At 40.5% G+C, this 25,479-nt stretch overlaps 1 protein-coding gene across 2 annotated transcripts in view; it reads right to left on the reverse strand.

Annotated features, from left to right (window-relative positions):
- HHAT (hedgehog acyltransferase) overlaps positions 1-25,479 on the reverse strand; it is a 346,612-nt gene that overhangs the window by 63,457 nt on the left and 257,676 nt on the right. For both annotated transcript variants that reach the window (XM_044267471.1, XM_044267470.1), the window contains exon 10: positions 24,523-24,724. In XM_044267471.1, coding sequence (XP_044123406.1) covers positions 24,523-24,724 — 202 coding nt within the window. The remainder of the gene's footprint in view (positions 1-24,522; positions 24,725-25,479) is intronic.

Consider the following 25,479-nt stretch of genomic DNA (forward strand, 5'->3'; position numbering starts at 1 on the left):
GTGGGAGACAAAGTAGGTGAAGATAAAGAAAATTCAAAATCCTGATTTAACTAATAGCCCCATCCTCTGAACTGACCAAATCAGCCTTGCCAACAAGCAGCAAACTTGACTGAGCATTACTTCTCTTCATTGTGAATCAGTGGCAAAGCATAATAATAGGCCACTAGGAGCAAAAAAAAAGGAGGGGGCTGTGTGGATAACCCATGATTAATATTAATAGCAAAGGGGACATGAATCTCAGCTGTAATTCATATCTCCTCCTTGGATTCCCTGGATGCACCATGTTAAGTGGCAGTTTTGACACTGAGGCTCTCCCTCTACGTTAGGAACCATCTGGCTTGGTTTATACTCTAGATTTAGGTTCCATACATAGGGGTGCTAGGAGGGAAAAAGTCACATGGGCAAGACAAAACCCATCAATAAATACAACTTTCTGAATGTCTGAGGACATAGGGCCAAGGATCCCACTTTAAAGTCTTGATTTCTTGTATACACTGTCCTCTGCCATCCTCTGGCAACTGTTGTCACTCCTGCAGTCCTTCACATCTAGGATACAGGCTGTCTGTCCTATGTGCAGCGACCATGTTAGTCATGGTTGGGGTGCTTAACGTCCCCCTTGGTAGGAAAACTTAAGTGAGGGACTGTGAACCAAATGGAGAAATAAGTCAGTGTACAACGAAGAGTCATCAGGCATAAAATGAAGAATTGCCAATTGACCAGATAAGGCAATAGTCAGTGAACAGATGTTGATTTTAACACAAATATAATAGAATAAAAAAGAACTCCGGTCTGGTCATGTCCCCTTCCCAGAAGACAGATAAAGCCATGGCAGTCTGATACCCCAGCAGCAAAAACCTGGGAAGGGCATGGTCCCAGGAGATATTTAGAACTTGCTGAGAACTTTTAGTCGTCCCAAGAACATCAAAATTACGGCATGCCATGTGTGAGACAGAACTGTCCAGCCTAGAATGTCAATAGTGCCTCTTGAGTGTGGGTAAAGTGTTTGCTTCTACATTCATTATAAAGCCAACTTCCCTCTTGCTCTATGGGGGCACATCTCCTCGCTTCCTCATTAGGAACAATGCTAAAAATGTGCTCCCTTTCCTCTGGGGCCCAGAAAAAGCCATTCCAGGGCAGGGAAAGTGCTCTTTACAGTGCCCCAGGGTGAGCCAACCCCTCCACCCCAGCCCACCCACTATCCCCAGCATCAAACTTGAGGAGCTCCTGTGTTTCTGACCACAGATGGGCAAGGTATAGCCCCAGTTCCAAAGCTCGTCTCCCTCACACCACTGACACCCAGAGGAAAGAGGAAAAATGGGAGGTAGAGCAGGTCAGAAAGTATGGTCTCCCATGCTGGGGTGACCAGTTCTCCCTCAGGGACTTTGACTTCAATGAAAGGTTGGGGTGGGGGGAGGTTACGCCATGTTAATGTTGCTCTAACCCATTCTTCATTCCCAAGAGAAGGTACTGGATTTTGGGCCTGGATACAGCAAGCCCTTTAGAACACCTGGAAGTGCAGGCGCAGAGTGGATCTCTAATTCCTGTCTGAGTTTGGGGTCTCTGATGGAAGAAACAAGAGGTGGGATGTGGGAATGCTGTAGAAGGACAGTCTAGCAGCGCTTTAAACTTCTCTCTGAGACACTGGCTACCAAAGGCGAGGAACTGACCCAAACAAAGTAAACCTTAGGGCAGAACTAAATTGTCAGACTAGTTTGTATTTCCTGCTGTGAGGTGTCAGCTCCTGTGTTTATTCTGATCTCTATGGCAACTCGTCTCTCTTTCCCAGTCAGCATCCTGTCCCTGGAAATCAGAGGACTTAGGCTGGGACAAACAAGCTGGGTGCGGGGGTGGTGCGGTCCATGGAATCGGGGTCAGAAGTTACTCTCAGAAGGTGTGCAAGGGTGGGAGATGGAGGGCGCGGTGGGACTGCAGGCTGCTGTGCGAGGCGGGTCCCACACGCGTCCACAGAGGGACTGCATGTGGGGCCGAACTGGGAGGAGGGGACAGGCTGAGCATCTGGGGGAGCAGATGGGCTGGAGGAATGGCTGCTGGAGACTGACAAAGGCTTGGCAAGTGGGACCTGATACCGTTTATTTTTAAATGGGGAAAAGCTAAAAAAAAGCATTGGGTGGGTTTGAGCAGCTGGACACAGTTCTTCCTTATAACCACTGAAGACTTTCATTTTCTAATAAAAATGGTAACCAGGGGATAAGAAAGGATGAACAAGGAAATGGCAAGGGGGATACTGGTGGAGACCAGGATGAACAAATGAGGGTAGACACCCCATAGGCTGTAAAGATGAAACCAAAGACAACCAAAGAAAGAATTACAGCTCTTATGAAAGAGAAGGGTGGCCCGAGCAAAAACACTCAGATGGAAGACTTGAACTCCTATCCCATCCTATACCAACCCACCAGGACACTGCCCCCTTGCTCCCTTTGCTAAGGCACTTGGTCAATTCCATTTAGAAGTCATGTTTCACGAATAACCCCTCTCTCTCATGCTGCCCCCAGCATGGTGAGCTCTGTCCTTCAGTCTGTATCACCTAAGACCCATGCATACTCTCTGTGCTCAGCAATTACTTAACACGTGTTTCTCTCTTTACCCAGATAAGTTACAGAATCTCCTGACTTTCTTTTTTTTTTTTTTAAGATTTTATTTATTTATTTGTCAGAGAGAGAGAGAGAGGGAGAACACAAGCAGGCAAGCGGCAGGCAGAGGCAGAGAGAGAAACAGGCTCCCCACTGAGCAAGGAGCCTGATGTGGGACTTGATCCCAGGACTCTGGGATCATGACCTGAGCCGAAGGCAGCAGCTTAACCAACTGAGCCACCCAGCTGTGTCCCTCTCCTGACTTTCTTAATGTTCCATTGTATCCTATTATTCAAGCCAAATGAATACAGGAAGGCACTCAAAAGCAATACCTCCTCCTTCTTGTAAGTGTATAGAGCTTCAAAATATACCAGTGAAGTTAAATTTTCCAATCTTTACTCCTGAATCTAAACAATGCATGTTCCTGAGATAGAATCAAATACTGCAGTGATAAAGACAAATCCAATTTTGCTCACATGGACGAGTCACCTGCTCCATAGTTTAGATACCCAGCCTGGTTAGAAACAGCAGAGGCTATAATCTGGCATCTATATCCACAGATATGAAGGGATTTCAGAGGACTTTAATAACTAAGCAAATTAGCTCTTGGTATAATCAGAGAACTTAAGCCATATTTGAGGAGATAGGGTCCTGCTAAAAGTTCTGGAATGGCCAACAGTACTGTCCTCTGTGTTCTTGCTCTTCTAATGATATCCCCTTGCTTCTAGTCCTCATGTCTCTACTCTGGATTTTGCAGAAGCCTCTTTCCTAGTTGGCATGTTATACCCTGGCCTTTCTTCCTCATCAAGCACACTGAGTATGTCCCCCCACTGCACAAATATTTTGGTGGTTCTTCACTGCTTACAGACTAAAATCCAAAGAAGACCTTTCACAAACGAGCTCATTTTACTTTCCAACCTTAACTCCTACTTTACTAACGACACACTCTATTCAGCTCTAGTCACATACACTTTTACATCTCTGTGGAATTACTTCACACATTACTTCTTTTGCTGAAACTGTTTTCTCTACTGAGAATGTGTCCTCCTAATTCTTTCTTCAAGCTCCAGCTCAATGTCAGTTCAGGAGACCAACAGCTTTGGACCAGCCCAAATGATGCTCAGGTTCTGGCCCCACTTTTGAACTGTGCCACCCAGAGCAAGCTCAAACTCCTCATATACATAGTTCACAATTGGTATTTAATCAATGGTGGATACTCTAACTCTGACAGAGTCAGTCACCCATTTTCTGTGTTTCTGTAACCCATGGGATAGACAGCATCAACCTACACGTTTTAGATATGGGAGCTTAACCTATATTGCTACCTAAGTAGGAAAAAGTATTCCCATTTTACAAAGGAGGAACTAGAGAGCAGAGACATTAAGCAAGTGGTCCTAGGCAGACACTGGTAAAGTACAGTAGTAAATATAATACAGTCATTCACACATTCCGCTAACTCAATGTCTTCATACTCCCTGCTGTATTTTTGCATAGCAATGTGTGTCCTCTCCTCTAGAATGAAATCTTCAAGATACTGGTTTATTCAGTGCCAGATGCAAAGGAGATCTTCAAGAAATGTCTTTATTTCTTGAAATACTTCAAATACTTCAAAAACGAGAACTTCGTGCATGTGTTCCTTTAGTAATGGTTGATAGATATTCACCAAGTGTCAATTTAAGGATCTCAATATTTTCAAGAATAGTATGGCTTAAAATGATACTGGAACTTAAAGAAAATAATTAGAATTCACTATTAGAGTAGGAGATTTAACATGTTCCCCCAGAAAATGACACTTAAAAGATCAAAAATAAGAATATAAAACAGCTGAATAAAAATTGATAGGCCTAGCATCCAAATTGGAAAGGAAGAAGCAAAACTTATCTCTGATTCCAAGTGAATGATCTTTATACATAGAAAGCACTAAAGAGTCTACACACAAACAAACAAACAAAAACAAAAATGACCACCACCTCAAAACACTGCTACAAATAATGAAAAGTTTGGCAAACTTTCAAGATAAAAAATCAACATGCAAAAACCAGTTGCACTTCTACACACTAATAATGAACAATGTGAAAAGAAGATTAGGAAAATAATTCCATTCACAATAGCATCAAAAACAATAAAATACTTGGGAATAAGTTTAACTAAGGAGGAAAAGACATGCTGAAAACTACAACATATTGCTTAAAGAAAAAAGAGAAAGACATCTATATTCATAGAATGGAATACTTAATATTATTAAGATGACAATACCACCCAAAACTGTCTATAGATTCAATGCAATACCTGTCAAAATCCTAATTATTTTTTTCAAAAATAGAAAAACTCATCTTAAAATTAATATGGAAACTTACCTTAAAATTCAATTACCTAAATGGGCAAAACAATCTTAGAACAGGAGAGACTACCAAGATGGCAACATGAAAGGCTCCTACACCCCTCTTCCTCCCACGGATGCACTGGATGTACAGTTTTACATGGAGCAGTTTATACTGTAAGAACTCCAGAAGCCAGCACAGCAACTCCTACACATCAGGAAAATGAGAAAATACCCACATCTCAACAGGTAGGCAAAGCTGAGACACACTCTTGCTATAAACCCCAGCCCCAGCACAAGCATCATACAACTGGGAGAAAACCCCAAATCGAAGCTTCTTCCTGAGGAACAAAAATTTTGAACTCCCATCTATTACCCCAGATTTTAGAACTCCCACCAGAGGAACAGGCAGTAAACTAAAGGTGCTTGTGTTCACAAGACCTGCAAGACTAGCAAACAAAGCAGCAGTTCTTCAGGGTCACATGAGGACTTGTTGCAGCTCTGCCCCCTAGAGCTCATCACTGAGGGAGCAAGCAAAACTCTCAGTCTTTCTCTGAAAGAGGTCTATCTGCATGCTTTAAAAATTGCTGCCTGAGGGGTGCCTGGGTGGCTCTGTCAATTGAGCATCAGATTCTTGATTTGGCTTAGGTCATCATCTCAGGGTTGTGAGATCAGCCCAGTATCGGGCTTCGTGGTCAGCAGGGAGTCTGCTTGAGATTGTCTCTCCCTCTTCCTCTGTCCCTCCCCCCATTCTTACACACTCTCTCTTGCTCTATCTAAAATAAGTAAATCTTTTTTTTTTTTAATTGCTGCCTGAGAGTTAGGCTTCTAATTTAGCACACAGCTAAAGGAGGACTTTGATACTCCCAGGACACTAGGAAATTAATAGAATCTCCCTCACCTTTTCCCTCCAGCTCACTCTGAGTTGTCAGTATCTCCCTGGAAGGAACTTGTAATCATACCAGCATGCCAGCTTTTGCAGCTGCTGTCCAAGAAACAGGTCCCCCAGTGGCCTGGCTCTGAGAGCCAATGGGGCTTTCATTCACAATTTCCACGGGACTGTGGTAAACAAACAAGCAGTTCCTAAAGGACACAGGAGCACTTTCCTGAGACTATACTATATGTCCTGGCACAGGGTGAGTAGGAAAAAATTCCCATCTCCCAGTTCTTCCCTGAAAAGGGGTTTAGATACATATCCTCCCAGCTGCTGTTTGAGAATCTGGATTCTAATCATACTGCATCAAGTTGCTGACTGTGATCCTTCCCTATGGGACACTAATAGGTCTTAGCACATCTTAAATTAAGGGGGCCACTAAGAATAAAGAAGGTGACTTGAACTTGGACAATCACAAAGGTTTGATATAAAAATTAGAAGCTCAGGCCAGGCTGATTGATGTGGTTCATGTGATACACAACACTACTCTGTCAAGACAGGGAGAGATGGCATTTTTATATAAAGCCACCCAGGCACCCCACCAGAAAGAGATCTTAACAACAAAAGGAAAAGTGACTTTTACCTGATTGGGAGTTTAAAATAATAGTCATTTAGATGCTCACAAAAGGGGCACGTGGGTGGTTCAGTGGGTTAAAGCCTCTGCCTTCGGCTCAGGTCATGATCCCAGGATCTTGGGATTGAGACCCACATCAGGCTCTCTACTCCGCAGAGATCCTGCTTCCTCCTCTATCTCTTTCTCTGCCTGCTTCTCTGCCTACTTGTGATCTCTGTCTGTCAAATAAATAAATACTTAAAAAAAAAAAAAAGATGCTCACTAAAGTCAGGAGAACAATGTATCAACAAAGTGAGAATTTCAAAAGAGAGACAGAAAGTACCAAACAGAAATCACAGAACTTAATTGAAAATTACAACACAATACAATACAATACTTAATTGAAAATTTAACAGAAGGATTCAAAAACAGATTAGGTCAAGTGGAATAAATAACCAGCAAACTCAAAGACAGGTCAGTGGAATTTATCCAATCAGAATAGAAAACGAAAAAAGAATGAAAACAGTTAAGATGGTTTAAGGGACTTATGGATACCATCAAGCAGCCAATATACATATTACAGAGGTCACAGAAGACAAAGGGAAAGACTGAAAGGGGAAGAAAGCTTAGTCGATAAAAATATAATGACTGAAAGCTTCCCTAATCTGGAGAAAGAAACAGACATCTAGATCTAGGAAGCCTAAAACGTACCAAATAAGAAACCAAAAGAGACCCACACAGAGACAGATGATAATTAAATTGTCAAAAGTCAAAGACAAGGAGAGACTCTTAAATGTAGCATAAGAAAAACAATTTGTTACATACAAGGGAACCCTCAAAAGACTATCAGCAGGGCGCCTGGGTGGCTCAGTGGGTTAAGCCACTGCCTTTGGCTCAGGTCATGATCTCAGGGTCCTGGGATCGAGGCCCGCATCGGGCTCTCTGCTCAGCAGGGAGCCTGCTTCCTCCTCTCTCTCTCTGCCTGCCTCTCTGCCTGCTTGTGATCTCTCTTTCTGTCAAATAAATAAATAAAATCTTAAAAAAAAAAAAGACTATCAGCAAATTTTTCAGCAGAAACTTTACAGGCCAGAAGAGAGTGGCACAATGTATTTAAAATGCTTAAAGAAAAACACAGCCAACCAAGAATACTTTACCTGGCAGGGCTGTCCTTCAGAATGAAGGAGAGATAATGAGTTTTCCAAACAAAAGTTGAAGGAGTTCGTCACCACTAAACCAGCCTTATAATAAATGTTAAAGGGATTTTTAAAGCTAAAACAAAAGGATGCTAATTAGTAATAGGAAAATATATAAAAGTACTGGAAGAAAGTAAATATATAAATTCAAAACACTCTAATGTTGTAATGGTGGTAGTAAATAATTTATAAATCTAATATAAAGGTTAAAAGAAAAGGTACTAAAGATAATAATAACTACAAAAATGAGTCAATGGATAATGTAAAAGATGTAAACTGTAACATCAAAAACATAGAAAGAGAGGGTGTAAAAATGTTGGACTTTTGCATGCAATGGAAATTATCGGTTTAAAACAGACTGCTATAAGATGTTTTATGTAAGCATCATAGTAACCACAAAGCAAAAACCTAAAGCAGATACACAAAAGATAAAGTAATCACAGCATAGCACTAGAGAAAGTTATCATATCACAGAGATAGTAAGAGAGAAACAGGGGAATAAAAACCAGAAACAATTAACAAAATAGAAATAGTCCATACCTAGCAATAATTAGTTTAAATGTTTTATGGAAGTATGGAATGACTATATCATACACCTGAAAATAATATTACACTGGATGTTAACTGAAGTTTTTTAAATTTAATTTTGTGTGTGTGTGTTCCAAAATTCATTGTTTATGCACCACATCCAGTGCTCCATGCAATACGTGCCCTACTTAATACCCACCACCAGGGTTAACTGGAATTTAAATAAAAACCTTTTTAAAAATGTAAATGGACTAAACTCTACAATCAAAAAAGACAGAGATATTTGTATACCAGTGTTCACTGCAGTAGTATTCACAATAGACAAAAGGTAGAAACAACGTAAATGTCTGTCAGTGGATGAATGGATAAACAAAATGCGGTATACATAAGATGGAACAGTATTCAGCCTTTAAAAGACAAAAAATTCTGTTGCACACTACAACATGGATGAATCATAAAGACATTATGCTAAGTGAGATAAGTCAGAAGTAAAAAAAAAAAGACGACATGCTTCCACTTATATGTGGTACCTAGAATCACTAAATCCATAGAGAAAGAAAGTAAAATAGTGGCTCCTGGGGGCCAGGGGAAGGAGATAATATGAAGCTATTGCTTAATAGGTTTAGAGTTTCTGTTTGGGATGATTAAAATGTTCCGGAGATTGATGGTGGTAATGGCTACACAACATTGTGAGTAAATTTAATGTCTTTGAATTGTACATTTAAAAGTAGTTAAAACAGTAAATTTTATGTCATGTATAATTTATCACAGTAAAAGAATTATTAGGCCTGTCTCACAGACAGATATACAGAATAATGAATACATGTAATTTTCATACCAAGTAGATCATAATCAAACTGAATACAAACTAAGACAGTAAAGGAAGACAAATATATTCTAAAAAGTTATCATGAAAGCCATGCTCACCAACAATGGAATACAATAAATCAGCAACAAAAAAATCTGTAAAACTTAACACACCAGTAAATTTTTTAAAATATCATTAATGTAAACCAAAAACTTTTATTGAAGGAATAAAATGTATAAACGCTAGCAAATATGATCAATAAGAAAGCAAGGCCAAATAAACAACAGGAGGTAATAATACACAGGAGATTTAAAACTCTTTGGAGATTATATGGCAATATATTTAATAATGTAGCTGAGAAACATAAAGTATATAGAAAATATAAATTATCTAAAATTCTCATAGAAAAAGTAGATGGCCTGAAAAAACATAACCACAGAAGAACTGAAACAGTGGTCAGAGCTCTATGCTCAAAGAAAAATTTCCCAGATGATCTTAATGAGCAAGTTCTACCAGGTGGTCAAGGAACAAGACAATTTCCAAGGAAACTGTTTCAGAGGATTAAAAAAAAACATGGGAAGCTTTCACTGATTTCATGATGCTAGTATGACTCCGATAATAAAATGATAAAAAGCCAACATAGGGAAAGAAAACCGTAAATTAACCTTTCTTCTACACATTGCCTTAAAAATTCTAAATTAAATACCTGTAAATTGAATATAGGATTAAAAGAATTATCTTAATCAAATAAGATTCATCTCAGGAATGGGAGTGGGATTCAATATTAAAAATATTAGAGATCCATGTAATTCATGAGATTAAATAATTAAAGGAGAATAATCTTAAAATCACTCAATAGATGCCAAAGAAATATTTGGTGAAATTGCACACTCATTCATGATTTTAAAAAAAATAGTAAAAGAAAAAAGTAAGCTTCTTTTTTAAAAATTTAATTTATTTGACAGAGAGAGAGAGAAAGAGAGAGAGAGCACAAGCAGGAGGAGCAGCAGGCAGAGGGAAAAGCGGGCTCCCTGCTGAGCAAGGAACCTGATGCAGGACTCAATCTCAGGACCCTGGAATTACGACCTGAACCGAAGGCAGGTACTTAAAGGACTGAACCACACTGGTGTCCCAAGAGTAAGCTTCTTTAAGTTGATAAAGATAATACGTCAAAACCCAGATTAAGTATTTCCACTAGCTTCAAGAAAAAGACATTTTCTCCTCTACCACTCAAAATCGTACTGAAAGACCCAGTAAATACAACAAGACAATTAAATGCAGCAAGGGTTAAATCTGTTGGCAAGGACAAAACTGTCCTTATTTGTAGATGATATGACTATCAATCAAGAAAATTTACAAGAAACAATTGACAAATTACTAGAGCTAGAGAAAGATTTAAACAGGACAGATGCATAGTGACCAATTCAAAACAAAAATCCTCATTTTTTCTATATAAAAGCAATAATCCACAAAAAAGTATCCAAGACTTCTAAGGAGAAATGATAAATCATTATGTAGTAACATAAGGGAAGACTTGAATACATAACTAATTCATGACTGGAAAGACCGTATCATAGACATATTAACTCTACCCAATTTAAGCTACAAGTTAATGCCAATCTAACAAATTCCAGTATAAATACCAGGAGTTTTGAGGAACCTCCCTAATTCGAAGACTCATATGGAAGAGTCACTGTACAAAAACAGGCAATGTGATTTGGGAAAAGAACCAAAAGGGGCATGAGATTTTCCAAATCAGGAATCAAGACATGTTACAGAACTCTAGCACTTAAAATAGGAAGAATCAATACAACATAATTGAACCTAAAAATGAACTTATGTATATTTGGATATTTACTATGTATTAAGGATGATCTTTCAAATCAGTTGGGGAAGTTGAGTTGGGCCACTGAATTTAACAGTTTGAAGATATAAAAACTATTCTCTTAGTTTTAGTTTTAGTTGCAGGCCATACAGAAACAGGCAGTAGACCAGATTTGGCCCATGGGCCATAGTTTGCCAACTCCCACTCTATTCTATTCTTGGCATCTGCCCTAAAGGAACACTTACACATATGTACAAGGAGGCATATCTAGACATCTCCACAGCAGCTGCATTGCAAAAGGAAAAAATGAGAGGCAACCTAAAATTTCAACAATAGAAGAATGGTCAAATACACTATATATCCACACCATGTCCAATATTGCAGATCTACATATACTAATATAGAAACATCTTCAAAACATGCCATGAGGAGGAAAAAGAGCATAAATTTCAGAATATTAATGTATTTATTATAACACACACACACACAGTAGTAAGGGTATGTATGGAAGGCTATATTCAAATCTGACAACAATGGTTACCCCTCATGGAAGAAGAAAGACCAAGGTGTGTTTGTTAGAGTGGGGGAGGGTGTCTGTCTTAGAGGACTCCAGTCTTATCTGTGTTTTGGTTTTTTTCAAGAGCATATGGTCGTGATTGGCTTCGTAAATTAAAAAAGAATAAAAGAATAAAAAAAGGAAATCTAGGAATCTTTCCACTTAATGACCTTAGACCCTGGCTATTCCCTCAAGTATGGGGTCAAGGCAGTGAAAAGAGAGAAGCTAGAGGACCATCACACTCAAGTTATGACTGTTCATGGCACTGGGGACCTCCCTCCCCAGGTAGTACTGACGTCCCTTGAGACTATTAAATAAGCCTAAAATGTGACAGATGTGGCCTCAGCTATAATCTGTTCAAACACAAAACAACAGCTTAGGGCAAGGCCTGCTTCTAAGCAAACTTAATATTTAAAAATCTAAAACTGACAAACAGGTAAAGCATTCCAAAACGACTCAGCTAACAGCACAGAAAACTGTTCTGTGACAACCAGTTAAACACGGTGCTCCCTTGAAAACCCGTTAGAGAGGAGAAGGGAGTGGGGGAAATTGGAAGGGGAGGTAAACCATGAGAGACTATGGGTTCCAAAAAACAATCTGAGGGGTTTGAATTGGCGGGGGGGTGGGGGGGTAGGAGGTTGGGGTACCAGGTGGTGGGTTTTATAGAGGGCATGGATTGCATGGAGCACTGGGTGTGGTGAAAAAATAACGAATACTGTTATGCCAAAATTAAATAAAAAATAAATTTTTTAAAAAAGCAAGTAAACATTTGGAAATGTATAAAACCACAGGCAAGGAATGGAATAGAAGTTGAAAAGCAAGAGAGCAAAATCAACCCATTTTTATGACAGAGAGAAGATGGAGGAATTAGCAGGACTGAGACACCTGAATAATAGATATCAAAGAGAGGAGTCATTCATACACCAGATAGATTCCCAGAAGGTCTACCCATTAGAGACACGATATACCACAGATGGCAAAACCATGTAGTAAACCATGGAGAAAGAAAACAGGAAGGTTGGTTAAAAATCTGGGTAATGGGGGCACCTGGGTGGCTCAATGGGTTAGAGCCTCTGCCTTCAGCTCAGGTCATAATCCCAGGGTCCTGGGATTGAGCCCCATATCAGGCTCTCTGCTCAGCAGGGAGCCTGCTTCCTCCTCTCTCTCTCTGCCTGCTTCTCTGGGGTCCCTGGGTGGTTCAGTGGGTTAAAGCCTCTGCCTTCGGCTCAGGTCTTGATTCCAGGGTTCTGGGATTGAGCCCTGCATCGGGTTCTCTGCTCAGCAGGGAAACTCTGACCCTCTCTCTCTCTGCCTGCCTCTCTGCCTACTTGTGATCTCTGCCTGTCAAATAAATAAATAAAATCTTAAAAAAAAAAAATCTAGGTAATGGGCATACAGACCCTGGGGTTTCCCCCTTTCCCCACTGCCGCCCCACGATGAATGAAGGTGATAACAGGGGTTTTTTAAATCAACAAATTGCATTAGAATGACTCTAAACTCAGGGCCAACAGGCACAGTAGCATTTCAGAATACCAAAGATAATTTCATTTAGGTTCTGGAGAAAAATTACACACAAAGAATCAAAAATCAAAATGGCATTTCTCAACAGTAAAACTAAAAATGAGAAGACAAATTACAACTTCAAAATTTTCAGGAGAAACTACCTTTCAACTTTAAAATTTAGTGCTCAGATAATCAATCAAAGGGGAGGGTAGAATAAAGAGAGTTTGGGAACTACAAGGTCTCAAAAAAATATATATATCGCCCACAGTCCCCTTCTATGGCAGCTACTAAAGGATGTTCTCCACCAAATCGAAGGGAGGGGAGAAAACAAGGAGTTCTGGGGCCCACGACACAGGGATTCAGCCCAGGAGAGAGGAGGAGGGAAATGTCAGGACGCCAGCTGTACCGCCTATCTGAAGGGAAACGATCCAGATGGGACAGGAGGATGGAAGGGCTTCAGGAGAGGTTCTCCAGGAAAAGAAGAAAGCTGACAGATTTCCAAATACATCTGACTACATGGAAAATACTTTTCTGAGGGATTTTCAGTTTTATTGGGGAGTTTGGAACGAAGTGGTAATAGTAAACTCCCAATCAAAAAAAAAGAGGCAAGGTGAATTTCTTAATCTGAGATGGGGAAACAGGTGACTAAAAAGGAAGTTCAATGATAGTCTATCAACTGGCTTGGCAGTGAGCCACACTTACCATCATGGTAATAATGTAAACAGCAAGTGTTGATTCAGCCAAAAATAGAGAGGCTATTCTATTAGAAGTTGAGAGTACATCTCAGATGCAAAAACCTCAGGTAGAAAGCAGTTAATATTTATAATTCATAAGTGAAGAAATAAGAGGAAAAAACTTTCGAAAGGCAGAGGTAGATGTCAGAAACAACTGAAGTAGAGAATTAGAAGGTGTTGCTGTTGAGGACAAGGACATACGCACAAGAGGAATGGAGACCAAAGACCCATTTATCTCAAGAAATCCTTGCAGCATGATTTGACTTCTGACCCAGAAACACGTATTTCTTAAGCTTTCTGGATTTCCATTTGTTACCACTGTGAAACAGGGGTAAAGACAGTACATACCTATAAAGCTACTATTGAAACCACATGGCATAATTGGGTAGAAAATGGTTTTGTGAGCAGTCCCACTTCACTTGGACCAATTTTTCCATAGACAGGTTGAGTGAAGCCACAACTAAAACAAAAGTTGTCCAAGAACTGAGGACCGGAATGTCAATTAATTTAATGCCAAATGGTTTGGCTATAGCTTGCTTGTCTTGAATTGCAATTCTTTGTTATTCCCGAGAAAACCCATTTTTGATGGTTAAAAAGAAAATCTAATGCCAAATGTACATGAGTAGCAAGGAGAAATTAAATGAAAGAATCTAAGTGTGTAAGGTCTATTGAAGCAGATGTCTCTTGTCTGATATCAAGGATGCTTAGAATAAATTGTGTATAACTGAATTTGACTCCCCTTCTAATTGAACTAATCATGTGTTTCTACACAAATCACACACATTTCCTCATCTATAAAAATAAAGAGAAGGAACACCTGCCCTGCATGGTTGTTGTGATGCTTAAAGAAAACAATAAATGGGAAAGATCCTCGTGCAGGATCTGGTACAGTTTCTTCCCTGGCAAAGGGTGAGAGCTACAACAACCCCGTGTGAGTCTGGTCCTTCCATTCCTACCGTCAGCTAGGCAGAGCCTCCTGAGGGTGGACCCATCCTGTACCCTTTTCTCTCAATAACCTTTAATTAGATAACAGTACCTTTGCCCCGTAGAAAGGCTGAACACATAAATGAGTAAAACCAAGAAAATATGTATCACAAATAATCCCGTCAGTAAAAAGCTAACCACCATTAATGTTGGAGGGTGTAACCTTCTATGCTCTTCTCTGCATTCGCAAGTACCTTTAAATAAAAATACATTTTTGTTATACCTGTTATTCTTTATTCCTTTCCATCTTTCCTCAAAGTGAAATTATTTGAAAATCACTACTTTCAATGGTGGCTTAGTCAACTGGATAGATCTTCCCATACCAGTCATTCTTCTATGACATTTTTCCTCCGGGGATGGACGGTGGGATGGATGGTGGCCATTCCAGCTCTTATTCCAGCCTACTGGGTGGACTACAGGGTTCAGACCAGAGTAAAAAGCAAAAGCCCCCTTAAATTGTGTTTCAATATGTTCTGGCAATCACGGTACATTGATACCAGCTCAGCTCATCTCAAATGAGGCCAGCAGCTGCTCCATAGGCTTTTTAAAGCAGTGTTTATTTCTAGGTCTTGGGAGGAATGTGAGATATTTTGGAAGTCCTGAACATCTCTGACTCCTCAGAGCTTTATAAAATGCACACACACACACAAACATATATACATATACATATATACAAACACACATATAAACATACATATATGTATAAGTGCACATACACACACATATACATGTACTACATATATGTGTGATACAGTTATAGCACACATACATAATATTCATTGCACATAAAGCATAAGTATACATTTTAAATGAATACATATTATAGAAATATACTGCACAATGTATGTGTGTATTATTTTTGGGAAAGGGGGGCTAATTTCATCCTTCTGTTGATAAAGGAACACTGGAACTCAAGCTCTGCTACCTTCCATGAGTAATGGGTTTTCTGGAAGGAAAAGAGCTAGATTTGGAAAGACACATCCAGATCTTCAGCACGTACACAGTAAGATTTTGCTTTTTCCTAAGCTCATCTACTGAGAGCTGCTGGGCACGAGGCTATGACTCAAGTAACCACACTTATCTGTGCTTTAGAAGCAGGAATTGGGGACTCTCAAGTAATGAGTCTAATCCCACAAGCCACCAATAAAGCCCATTTCAACCACTGACATTCAGGTGATAGATCTCATCTTTGGCTTAGTATTCTTTCCCGAGGTTACCATTCCCAAGGCCGGGAGACTGTGCGTGCACTTGACAGGAAGAGGACAGAAGCGCCATGGCAGCAGTGATGATGAAAGGGTGACCCTGCCTTGCTTGTGCCTAACCTGACAGGGACAGGGAAGGCTGCAGAAGTCCGAGAGCAGGCCAGACCTGGGAGGCTCACCACACCACGAATGAATAGAAGTTGGCTCTAGTTCCAAGCCTTCTCTCTGCAGATAGCAGACTCAGTAATGGAAAGTTAAAAAAGAACCCACGAAAAGACTTTTGCTGTGCTAAACGTATTCAACTAAAAGGTGGAATTATTTGCCACACTCCACCTCTCAGACCAGAGGGGTTAAAGCTTAGGTTCAGATTCCCACAGAGAAGAAAATGTGTAAGCAGTGAATTGCGCAGTGTGCTTCCTGCTTCGTAAACGATCCTTCGGAGTGGGAGACAATGGAGGGGGCACCAACAGGTCGTCATCCACCAAGGAACACACTGTTCATAACAACATGCATTGCTTTTTCCAGACGGAGAGGCCTGGGTGAGTGCTAACAAGCTGGCACAACAGGCAAATTTGACGTGTGGGATTAATACGTTAATTTAATGCTCTCCTGTTTGGTTAAGTGGTTCGCATTTCTATATTTCTAAGTTTGGCATTCAAATCCCTTTATATGGGAAACCATTTGGCTTCTCTAGCTTCCTTTCCTCTTTCCTCCTGAATGATAACCCCTCATCGGCCATGTCTGCCTCCTCACCTCCATGGCAACCCTATTCCTGACTTTAGGCTCTATGGGTCCTAGGCTCCTGAACCTGGAATGCCTATCTTCTCTCTACAGACTTATCCAAGCCCCACTCTGAATTCTTCAGAGTCCTACTCATGCCCCAGCTCTTTAAATGAACCATTCTTAAAAGCTTAGCTCTCACTGACCATTGCACCTCGTAAACATCAGCTGCCCCATCACTCATCCTGCTCTCTGCCCATCATGCCTTACTCTGGTCTTCAACTGATGGGCACACATCTTGCATCTCCAGCTGGACCATGACCTCCTATGGCACTGGGAAAATGCCTCACAGTTCCTTCCTCCCACTGTCAGTACCCTGGCCTGGAGACATAACCACTCTTTAACTTCACGTTACTTTATCCCTTAATGGCGTCACCATCATTGATGACCCCTTCTAGGAAATACCCTCTTTCTCTTCGTTTCTGTGAAATTACCCTCTAGATTTTCCTCCACCTTCTGGCCCCTTCTCCTCCACCCAAGTTTCAAATCTTGATGTTCCTCAGGTTCAGTCCCAGGCCTCCACTTCTTGCTATTTTTCTGCACTCTCTCTGGAAAATCTCAAACATTTTTCAGGCTCCAAAATACCAACTATATGCTCCCAATGTCTATCTCTATCCCAGACCTTTCTTCTGAGCAATACCAGGGAAGGCTAGGCCAATCGGTATTTATGATGTTTAATATAGATCACTTAGCTCTTCCTAGAGAAAAACCTCTCATATCATATTTTTTTGTTCTTGGGTTTTTTGTTTGTTTGTTTGTTTTGTTTTTTGCCTCTTTATTCCAAAGCAGATACCGCAAAGATGACTATCCTGATAGGCCATACAAAATAACTTGTTCTTGGAGGGAACTAATAATAGACTCCACCATTACAAAATGACAGAGTAGTACACTAAAGGCATTGAAGGACTAAAAGATATGGAAAACTTAAAAAAAAAAAAAAAGAAGAAGAAGAAAAGAAATTTGGAGGAAGGGAACAGGTCTTTCACTCAGAGCTCCCTAGAGTTCTACAGTGTGTCTCCCACACAGGGTACAGAAAATGTTTTTTTTTTTTCCCCTAAATGAGCAAATTAAGAGACAAAGAACCAGACTGATTTTGAGTAAATGGCCAAGTCTAGGAAGCCTTCCAGTCTTGAGAAAATGACTTATCTACAATAAGTACTTGATCTCTATTTGTTGAAGCAAGCCAGGTATTAGAGAAATAAAAGATCATGGGTCATTATCAAACAGAACTACTCTTCTTAGACTAAGTTTGCTTTGTAATCCTTCAGTGAGTTAGTCAAGGCTGGTGTCACTGACCTCAAGTGAAAATTTTTCTTATGAGGCCAACTGATAATGTATATCCTGCTAATCGGTGGGCTGGTGTTCCAGAGAACTAAGTAAGCATTAATTGGATCATGACAATAATTCTTACAACTGACTGATCAATTTAAATTGACTGATCTTAAATAAATAAATAAACAAACAAACAAATAAATAAATAAATTGACTGATCTCTCAAACGCATGGTATTTCTGAACCTACACCTTTAAAGTCAAACTGACCAATACAGCAGATAAACTGAATGGATATCATCACAGATCTGTGGTCTTTGGGCTCCTTCTGACACACCAGCTCCCTCCCAGAACCATTAGACTGACCCTCCCTGATTATCACTGGAGGCGCCTTTCCTCAATTAAGTCTATAAATAGAAATTTTACTGCTTCAGAGAGGATATAAATCAGCTCAGCAGGATACTATTGGGGCAAAGAAGAGAAGACAAGGACTGCGGGGAGGAGGACATACTGAAATTACTCAATGAAATGAGCATAGGAGGGGGGCGCAGCGGTGAGCTGCTTGAGATGTTGATTCTCCTTTTGTAGGAAAAACTAAGAAGCAGCCTGAAGGTATCTTCCTTCAAAGAAGAGGGCACACTGAGAATTGGCAAGAAGCAATGTCACTCTACTGATGCTTCAAAATGTTTCCACTTATTAAAAGATTTCAATGCTGAAGACAAATTCTAGCTCCCTCCTTGAGAGAGTGCTTATATAGAGAAAAAGCGTGTAGCTTCAGCAGTAACTCCTCTTCATCCACCCAGTTCAGGTGCTTTGTGAAAGCACCTTTTGTCAGCTTCCTACAGCTCTGCGCCCCAGTGAGTCACAAGCAATAGCCCCCCCTCTCATAAAGCAGCAGGGTATCAGATAGGCTAATTCCTCCCCAACCCTTGCTTTCCTATATATATCTTTTGTTTACTGAACATTAAAATAGCATTTTGCCATCACGAGTTCAATTACTATCTATGCTGCTAAGACAAAAAATAATCTCCCTGTATAATACTCCTAATCCTTAGCCTTAGGAAGTTCTTCCAGTATTCAATCTATATTCTTCATGCTGCTGTATGGGCCTACTTCCTCTTATACTGCCCCTCAATGGAGTCAGAAAACATTCATTCATTCATTTAACCAGTATTTACTACACACATACTCTGTGTCAGGCATTTTGATACATGGGTACAGGTCTCTGACTTCATGAGGCTTACAGTTCAGTGAAGGAGATAAGGATTAAACAAGTTATTATACAAAAATATTTCATTGCACCTATGATAACTACAACAGAAGAGATCACCTACAAGGTGCCCAAAATGACACTACAGATAAAGGGCTGGTATCCAAGATCTATAAAGAAACTTCTCAAACTCAAAACCCAAAACACAAGTCGAAAAATGGGCAAAAAGACATGAATAGACCACCTCTCCAAGGAAGACATACAAATGGCCACGAAAAAATGTTCAACATCATTAGCCATTAGGGGAATTCAAATCAAAGCCACACTGACATACCACCTTACACCAGTTAGAATGGCAAAAATTGACAAAACAAGAAAGAACAAATGTTGGAGAGGATGTGGAGAAAGGGGAACACTCTTACACTATTGGTGGGAATGCACATTGGTACAGCTACTTTGGAAAATAGTGTGGAGGTTCCTCAAAATTTAAAAACAGAACTACCCAATGACCCAGCAATTGCACTACTGGGTATTTACCCCAAAGATACAAACGTAGTGAAAAAGAAGGGCCACATGCACCCAGGTATTTATAGCAGCAATGTCCACAATGGCCAAACTGTGGAAGAAGCCAAAATGCCCTTCAACAGACTAATGGATAAAGAAGATATGGTCCATATATACAATGGAATATTACTCAGCCATCAAAAGGATGAATACCCAACATATGCACCAACATAGATGGGACTGGAAGAGATTATGCTAAGTGAAATAAATCAAGCAGAGAAAGACAATTATCACATGGTTTCACTTATTTGTGGAACATAAGGAATAGCAGGGAGGACAACAGGAGAAGGAAGGGGAAAATGAAGGTGATGGGGGGCAAGAATCATGAGAGACTATGGACTCTGGGAAACAAACTGAGGGTTTTAGAGGGAAGGGGGGTGGGGAGATGGGTTAGCCCAGTGGTGGGTATTAAGGAGGGCACGTATTTCATGGAGCACTCAGTGTTATACACAAACAATAAATCATGGAACACTACATCAAAAACTAATGATATACTGTATGGTGACTAACATAACATAATAAAAAAAATTAAGCAAACAAAACAAGGTGCCCAAAATGATTTGTTAATCAGGACCTGATTGACTCAGGAGGGTCAGAGGAGGACAAACAAGATATCACTCGAACTGCAGTCTGAAGGATAAAGAGGTGGAGGGAGAGGAGAGACAGCATTTTAGAAGATGAACGAGCCCATGGGAGGGAGGGTTCTGAGGCTGGAGGGGCAAGATGTGCAAATGAAGAAAAGGAAGAACACAGTATGAAGTGGGGGGAGGGAGCAGAGAGGATGGGGAGAGCAAATACATACCAAGTTCAAGATCAGGCAGGGCCTCATAGGTCATCTTAAATATTGGTGGGCTTAGTCCTAAAATAATGGGATACCGCTAAGGATTTTAAGAAGGATAACACATGGTTAGGTTTCCAATGAGCAACATCACTCATCACTATGAGGATAATGAATTCAAAAAGGCAAAATTGGAATCAGGGAAACTAGCTAGAAACTATCTGGTAGACTGGGCAAGAAATAAGAATAGTAAGATTAGGATGACTTAGCAGAAATGGAAATAATGTTTAAAAATAAGATCTACCTAGGAGATAAAATATACAGTATTCTATCAGGTAGAACTGAGGGACAGGGAGTATAAAGGGTAAATTGCTGGTTTTGGTCTTGAGTAACCAGATTGAGGATGACTCTTCTAGAAATAGAGAATGCTAGAGGAAATGGAGCTACTTGGAATTATGGGGGGGATGGGCTATGCAAGTTCAGTATTACACATGCTAAGTCTGAGATATCTGTAAGACACACAAGAATGAAACATCTCAGTAGTCACTGGATATACGAGTACCTCGTCATTAACGAACACCATTTAAAATTATAGTCACAATCTACATTCTTTTAAATTTTTTTCTGGATGGCGGTATGCTCTAGAATTGTACTAGTCAAAATGGAAGCCCCCAGCCATATGGGGGCTACTTACATATAATTAAAATTACATACATTTAAAAATTAGTTTCTCGGTGATGCTAGCCACATTTCAAGTGCTCAGTGTGGCTTGTGACTCCTACACTGGACATATCCATTACCGCAGAAAGTTCAACTGGACAGCCCTGCGTAGAACACCAGAACGCTTCCACAACACCCAGCTCTGATTAGTCTTCTGGTGAATATTCAACTGCCATTCCATCAACACTGAGAAATCCTACTGTATTTTGTGCTCCAGGTTGAAGATGGAAAAAATATGGGACAAGAAAATATGATCATCCTTGTTACTTAAGGATCTTCCTACTTATCTTTTAAAAAAACAGAAGAAGGATTAATGCCATGGAGAGAGTGTATGAGCAGCCTGGGGGAGAGGTGAACTCACATGGTAAAAATACTATCAGATCAATCATGGGCAACTAATGTCAGAGGAAATTAGGTCCTAAAGAGATATTAAGTCTTCATTTGGATTAAGATGAAAGAATGGGGAATGGATTCATGAAAAGAGAGGGAAAGAGAGTGACCCAAGTGGGGAAACAGTTTATTCAAAAGGTTACACAATATTTGGAATGCCAGCCCTGTGTTTTTGAAGGAAAACAGAATCTGTGCTGAACTCTATAAGAAACAGAATAATGGAAGAAAAGTCTTTGGGTGGACAAGGGGAAGAACAACTAAAGAATCAACCCAATTGTATTATGCTGAGCAAAATAAGTCACTCAGAGAAAGACAATTATCATATGGTTTCACTCACATGTAGGATAGAAGAAATAGCATAGAGAATCATGGGGAATGGAGGAAAAACTGAATGGGAAAAAATCAGAAATGGAGACAAACAATGAGAGACTCTTAACTCCAGGAAACAAACTGAAGGGTGCTGGGGGGTAGGGGGGATGACTGGGTGATGGGCATTAAGGAGGTACATGATGCAATGAGCACTGGGTGCTACATGGAACCGATGAATTACTGAGCTCTATCTCTGAAATTAATGATGTGCTATATGTTGGCTAACTGAATTTTAAAAAGAATCAACCCAATTGTGCACAGACTTAACACTGTGGCTAACTCTGACACTGAGCTAACCACTGGGAATATAAACAGTAATGGAATCCTGATCTCATACTGAAGAAGCTCCTCAACTGCATAGCCACAACTAACTACCAGGCTGTCCAGATAGAAGATGATAAAATAGGTTTCACGGGACGCCTGGGTGGCTCAGGGGTTAAAGCCTCTGCCTTAGTCTCAGGTGATGATCCCAGGGTGCTGGGATTGAGCCCCACATTGGGCTCTCTGCTCCATGGGGGGAGCCTGCTTACCCCTTTCTCTCTCTTCCTACTTGTGATCTCTGTCAAATAAATAGATAAAATCTAAAAAAAAATACGTTTTGCAAAATGTGTTCTTGCTCAACAAATATGTACCCTAAATATCACATTAATAATACACAAGATATACATCTCACCAAAAAATGCACACTCTAAAATCACTATAACTTAGGTGTGTGACTTGTGGATGGCAGCTCAAAGGAGTCAAACACGAGGGTCCTGGACCGAGTGTGACGAAGCAGAGCAGTCACGTGCTTCCTGTCAATAGGGTTTCCACTGTCTTAATTTTTAACCAAAATTAACAAGCCATAGGCCATATAGCACAATTTGGGTTATTCCTTTAACATTTTAGATTTTTAATATTTGTCAATAACATAAGCCACGGCTCAAAGTCTACAGAGCAGTGCTTAACATTAAGTTCAAGGTTAATTTTAGACCCTTCATGAAGGAACGTGGAGATGTGTTACAGGGCTTCAGCCTAGGCTGAAAAGAATTCTCTGACTTTCATAGATGATAATTGGGTTTCAGGCTTTGGAAGATGGAGATTGAAACCTTGATATACCACCTTTTGTGGTTTTTCTTTGTGTTACATAGCTGTGACTATCATTGAAATTCCATTTTCTATTGAGATTCATTGACATTTCTTTCCTGCTGATTGCTGGGTACTACTACTGAATAAAATGTTTATCTTTAAACATACGTGAGCATATTTAAATTCCTTCAGATGTATTACTTTGCTATGTGCTTTCTATCAGTTTTTATTGAAATAACTGTCTACTTTTACTATGGCTATTTTTATAGGAAAAAAACTGATTAGTCTCCTATTCTATGTATTCTGTTGGGTGGTGTTGGGCTTCTGAAATATATTTGCTTTAGCTGCATATACTGGGGGAGTTTAGGCACATTAATCACTGCTCAGTAAATTTTTTGTGTTTTATTGCCTGCCGTGAACACTGATGACAGCATATTCTTCTTAGCCACGTTTTTCAGGGGTACCAGAATACTGCTGCATATTAAGAACTGACAATTTCCTACAAGATTCTAATACACTGTATATCAATTTTATATGATAAAACATTGGTGTACCCTATGTGTATAAAATGCCTAATTTTCCAAATCATTTTCCTGTGGAATCAGAATGTGTCTTAAGCACTTAGCTGTGTGTGTGGGTTTTTTTATGCTACAGTAACAGTACCTATCAAATTAGCCAAGATTAAAAACGCCACCACTGGGACGCCTGGGTGGCTCAGTTGGTTAAGCAGCTGCCTTCGGCTCAGGTCATGATCCCAGCGTCCTGGGATCGAGTCCCACATCGGGCTCCTTGCTCGGCAGGGAGCCTGCTTCTCCCTCTGCCTCTGCCTCTGCCTGCCTCTCTGTCTGCCTGTGCTCGCTCTCTCTCCCTCTCTCTCTGACAAATAAATAAAGAAAATCTTTTTAAAAAATAAATAAATAAAAAATAAAAAAATAAAAAATAAAAATAAAATAAAAATAAAAACGCCACCACTACTCAGTACTGGCAAGGGCATCCTTGTACATTGTTGGTAGGAAAGTCAATTCGTACACTTTGACTGTAGAGCAGTTAAGGAAGAGTGAAGCTGTATGCAAGGCAGAAAGGGGTGAGGAAAACCTTTACTTAGCAATTTTACATATAAGAATTCATCCTGGTTATGATACTCATCTCCATTTTGACTGACAACTGCAAAGAAAATTGGAATGACACAATTGCCAAGAGCAAGAGACGAAATCAATGATGGCATAGCCACATAATGGAGTTCTACATGGCCGTTGAAAGGGGTTGTTAGAAATGGATTTGGTGACATAGAAAGGTGGTCCTCATACATCCATGTCTCTAGAATAACAGCATTTGTGTTAAACGTTATACATGTGTGCATATATATAAAGAAAAAGTTAGAATAGTTGTAACTGTTTTTGTTAAGGAGGTATTTTTCTTTTCCTCTTATGTGAATTTTCTTATTTTTGTGCAATAGGCATGCATTGCTTTGAAACAGTTATGTAAAACAGAAAACAACAAACAAACAAAACCCCTGCTACCTCTGGGCACATTCTCTTTGAACCCATCGGGCAAGAATGGCCCATGTTGGGGTGAATCTGATGACCCCCTTCCCCCCGTGGCCAGTCCACCTGGCTCAGCTGTCCCCAACCACCTGCTCACCATGCTGTCCCGGACACATGGGGTCTGTACAAGTCTCTGGACTGCATTCTCCACGGTGACTCCCAGCCAGTTGAGGGCCGCCCAGCACCAGAGATAGTCATAGCCACCATGCCAGAAGCTCACAAAGGCAAACGTCACTGCGGTGGAAAACAGTGTCCCCAGGAGGCCGTGCTGGGACCCGCCTACTGGAATGTACACATACCTAGAGAAAGAAGAGGCGGTTAGGAGCCATGCAGTGGGCTGTCTCTTTGCTACCACCTGCTTCTGCCCTTGATTCTCCTGTCACACATTGCTAGCGACCATGTGGAAATCCTTCCCTGGTTCCAGGAAGCCACAGAGTACTCCCTGCATTCTCCCACACACCAGCAACAGGCAAAAACACAAGCCTCAGTTCTGAGGGGTTTGAGGTTAAATGAACACACAGGCTCAAGAGCTCTCATTACCAGAGCAAAATAGCACTTACGAGAGACAGGGTGAGGGGTGGTGAATTTAGTTTCTAAAAGGGGTGTGCCCTTCCCTGGAAGCCTAATCACAGAAGGGCAATTAAGCTTCCAATTACATGGGGACACCAACCTTCAAGACAGGTATAGATTTTACAGCTCAAACTATTATGTTTATGGTAAGCCCAATATTTAAGCACAATTGTTGCAATCAATCTCCTAAGTAGCAGGAGCTGGATGCAGAACAGGGGTGCCAAGACCCGTTGCTCAGGCTTCCCAGGCAAGTTGCCCAGAAGGAGTGGTGACTTTGCAAGTGAAGGGAAGAGCTCTGTGCTCACAGGTCAGCCAAATTATTACCCAGAATGCACAGTATCCCCGGGGTCTGCTCTCTACTGCTGAGGTGGCTCTATGACTGCACAGAAGCAGGACTTGAAATGGTATTTTCCAGCTAGGGTTGGGCAAAACTCACACCTTGGGTTGGTAGAATCTAGAGAGCTAGGAGAAAAGCCTCCTGGAA

Source organism: Neovison vison, chromosome 10 (assembly GCF_020171115.1).
Source record: "Neovison vison isolate M4711 chromosome 10, ASM_NN_V1, whole genome shotgun sequence".
NCBI classification, from domain to species: Eukaryota; Metazoa; Chordata; class Mammalia; order Carnivora; family Mustelidae; genus Neogale; species Neogale vison.